The sequence below is a fragment of the Lygodium microphyllum genome, chromosome 25 (genome assembly GCF_053477565.2).
Source record: "Lygodium microphyllum isolate KBCC chromosome 25, Lygodium_microphyllum_v1.1.10, whole genome shotgun sequence".
Classification (NCBI taxonomy): domain Eukaryota; kingdom Viridiplantae; phylum Streptophyta; class Polypodiopsida; order Schizaeales; family Lygodiaceae; genus Lygodium; species Lygodium microphyllum.
Window position 1 is genome coordinate 14,208,919 of NC_141159.1, and position 2,879 is coordinate 14,211,797.

The 2,879-nt window shown below is 41.7% G+C and overlaps 1 protein-coding gene across 1 annotated transcript; it reads left to right on the forward strand.

Moving 5' to 3' along the window:
• Positions 1-1,179: 1,179 nt before the first annotated feature.
• On the forward strand, positions 1,180-2,333 carry LOC148013932 (uncharacterized). The gene has a single exon (XM_087666773.1). The coding sequence runs from the start codon at positions 1,419-1,421 to the stop codon at positions 1,830-1,832; it is 414 nt and encodes a 137-aa protein (XP_087522899.1). The 5' UTR covers positions 1,180-1,418; the 3' UTR covers positions 1,833-2,333.
• The last annotated feature ends 546 nt before the right edge of the window (positions 2,334-2,879 follow it).

A 2,879-nucleotide genomic window follows, 5' to 3' on the forward strand; every position in this document is an offset into this window, starting at 1 on the left:
GAACCTTTAGAGGGCTTCCCGAACCTATTTTTTTTTCCAAGCCTCCCTTTTTCAATCAAAACACCCTCCCCTCCTCTCTTTCTCATATGTAATCTCTCATTTTCTCTCTCCCCTCCCTTTTTTCATTAAAGCGTTCCCCCCTCTCTTTTTTTAATTAAAACCCCCTCCTCTCTCTCTCTCGCTTATAATCTCTCTCTTTCTTTTCCCCCTCCCTTTTTTAATTAAATTCCTCTCCGTCCCCCCTCTCTCTCATATATAGGGCCTAGGTTCTATCTCTCCTTTAATTAAATTAAACTTCTTTTTAAATCAAAAGTTTTTTTTCTCTCTCTCTCTCTTAGATTAAACTTTTTAATTTAAATTTTTTTAATTAAATATTTTAAAATATTTTTTAATTTAAAGTTTTTCGAACATAATTTTTCACATACTTTGAGAGGGAGATAGAAGAAGAGAGAGAGAAGAATAAGAAGAAGGATAAAAAGAAGACGTAGAGAGGAGGGGGGAGGGGGAAAGAGGAAAGAGAATAGTCTTTTTTAAGTTAAACATTTTTCTTCTCCCCCTCTCCCCTCTCTCTCATGTGAAGGGCCTAGGTTTTTTTTTCTCTCTCTCTCTCTCTCCTTATTTTAATTAAAAAGAACGCTTAAATTAAAAAGTTTAATCTAAGAGAGAGAGAGAGAGAGAGAGAGAGAGAGAGAGAGAGAGAGAGAATGCGAAAAAAAGAAAAAAGAGGAGAGGAAAGGAGAGAGAGGGAAAGAGAGATAAAGAGAATTATAGAGATGAAAAAAAAAGAGAGGAGAGAGAGGGAAAGAGAAAATAAGAAGAAAAGAGAATTTGAACATAGAGAGAGAATTATAGAGAGAGGAAAGATAAAATTTAAAAGAAAGAGAAAAAAATTAAAAGAGAAGAAGAAAAAGGAAAAAAGAGAAAAGAGAAGGAAAAGAGAGGAGAGAAGAGAGAGAGAAGAAAAACGGAGAGAGAGAGAGAATTAAACATATGGAATTTGAGGGAAAAAGAGAGAGTAAATTAAAAAATTAAATAAAGAGAAAAAAAAAGAGAAATGGATTGTTGAGTGACATCGTACAATTGTAGATAAATAAAAAAAATTGATATGACGGCTGGAATGTCCACATCGAAGACCCGTGTGAAGCGACCGAGTCAAAATGCATGCGAGAATGGGCAATAGCAACCAGGTCGTGAGGTTTTCCCTGGAGATGTCTTTCATTCATCACTTTATCTGATTCGGCAGAGGGCAGCCATAGTCTGAAACAAGTCACCCCTCACACAGGTATCTATCTGATCGGCAGAGCGCAGGCACAACCTGCAACAAAGCAATCCTCACACAGGCACGGATCAGCGCTGTCTACGGGAACGTCAACACAAGCTCATCGATCGATCGATCGATCTAAATAATATCTTCGACGATGGTGCGGAAGACATACTCGATGCTGCTGCCTTGCCTGAACACGGCGGCCCTGAGGACGGAGTCCATCAGGAGGATAGAGAGCCTGCTGAAGGAGAGCTTGATGACGATCCCGGAGGAGTCCGAGACGCCGACACCGACACCGACGCCATCGCCATCGCCAGCTGCAGCACTCTCTTCTTCTGCTGCAGTAATTAGGGCTGCATCATTCGGACGGGCCTTCCAGAGGAAAGGGAGCCTCAAGAAGAGGACCACCTTCAGCGCCAAGCTTTCCAAGGGGCCTCGCGGGTTCGGATGGCAGCTCAGGATCTCTCGCGTCAGCACTGTCATCGGGAACACGTACGTGCGCTTCATGAATGGCCTGGTCAACAACGGCAACCTCGGTGAGCCTGCCATGTTTCACTATGTTTTGTGACATTGATCAATATGCCTCATGGCTCTCCTTAGTAATGTGACGAATCCAATGTGACGACGATCCCACCTTGTGCAAATGGGTTTCCTTCTGCACTACTTGGGAGTCGGAATCCAATCTCATGAGCTGCTATTAGCAAAGTCGAATGTAATTATCCCGCCTTATTAGGACGATCCAATCTAAAGGGCTCCTATTAGGACAATCCAATGTAATGATCCTACCTTGTGTAAATGAGTTTCCTTCTACAAGTGAGCACCTACACTTATTAGGACAGTCCAATCTAATGAGCTACTATCAGGACAATTTAGTGTAATGATCCCATCTTGTGGAGATGATCGGCTGTTAGTATTCATACGTGTATAGTGTGTGCATATCGTTCTTTCCAAGCCCTCGATACCGTCAACACTACCCTCATCTAATCCGCAAGGTAAGATATGTAATGAGCCACCATTCACTTATGCAATTCATCCTTTCCTTTGTGAACCTTGCATATCCATATGGCATCATGTGAGATCTTGGATACCACCAATTCTAATGGTTAACTCCATCAATATGAGAGATCTTGCATACCACCAACTCTAATAGTCAACTAACATTAAGACGTGATTAAGTAAACGTTCATTCTAAAGCTTTGTGTGAGTATAGACATTCGTGCATGACTTCAACTTGGGCCACATGCATGAGGCCATCAATTTCCAACACTTTGGTGTTGCTCAAATGTATGGTGAGAGCTGTGTTGCGCTGGCACTTTGAGGGGTAAATCCATATTAATCCTATTTGGTTGGACTCATGGTCTCACCAATTAGGATAGGGAGAGAGAATTGTGTTGATTTTGATAGAGGCCATTATAAATGCAAAAAAAAGGGTGAAGCAATTGGATGCAAAGCATAACAACATGCAAAAAGAACTGATTGACAGACAGTTATATGCTCACCCCTGCTAGGATGGCCAAGGAAAGCACTAGCATGGAAGGTTTAGCAGGGGCTCTCTAGGTCTATGGAAACCCTGCTACTCCTTTACATACGTTGTGTGATAGCATTTTAGTGAGGT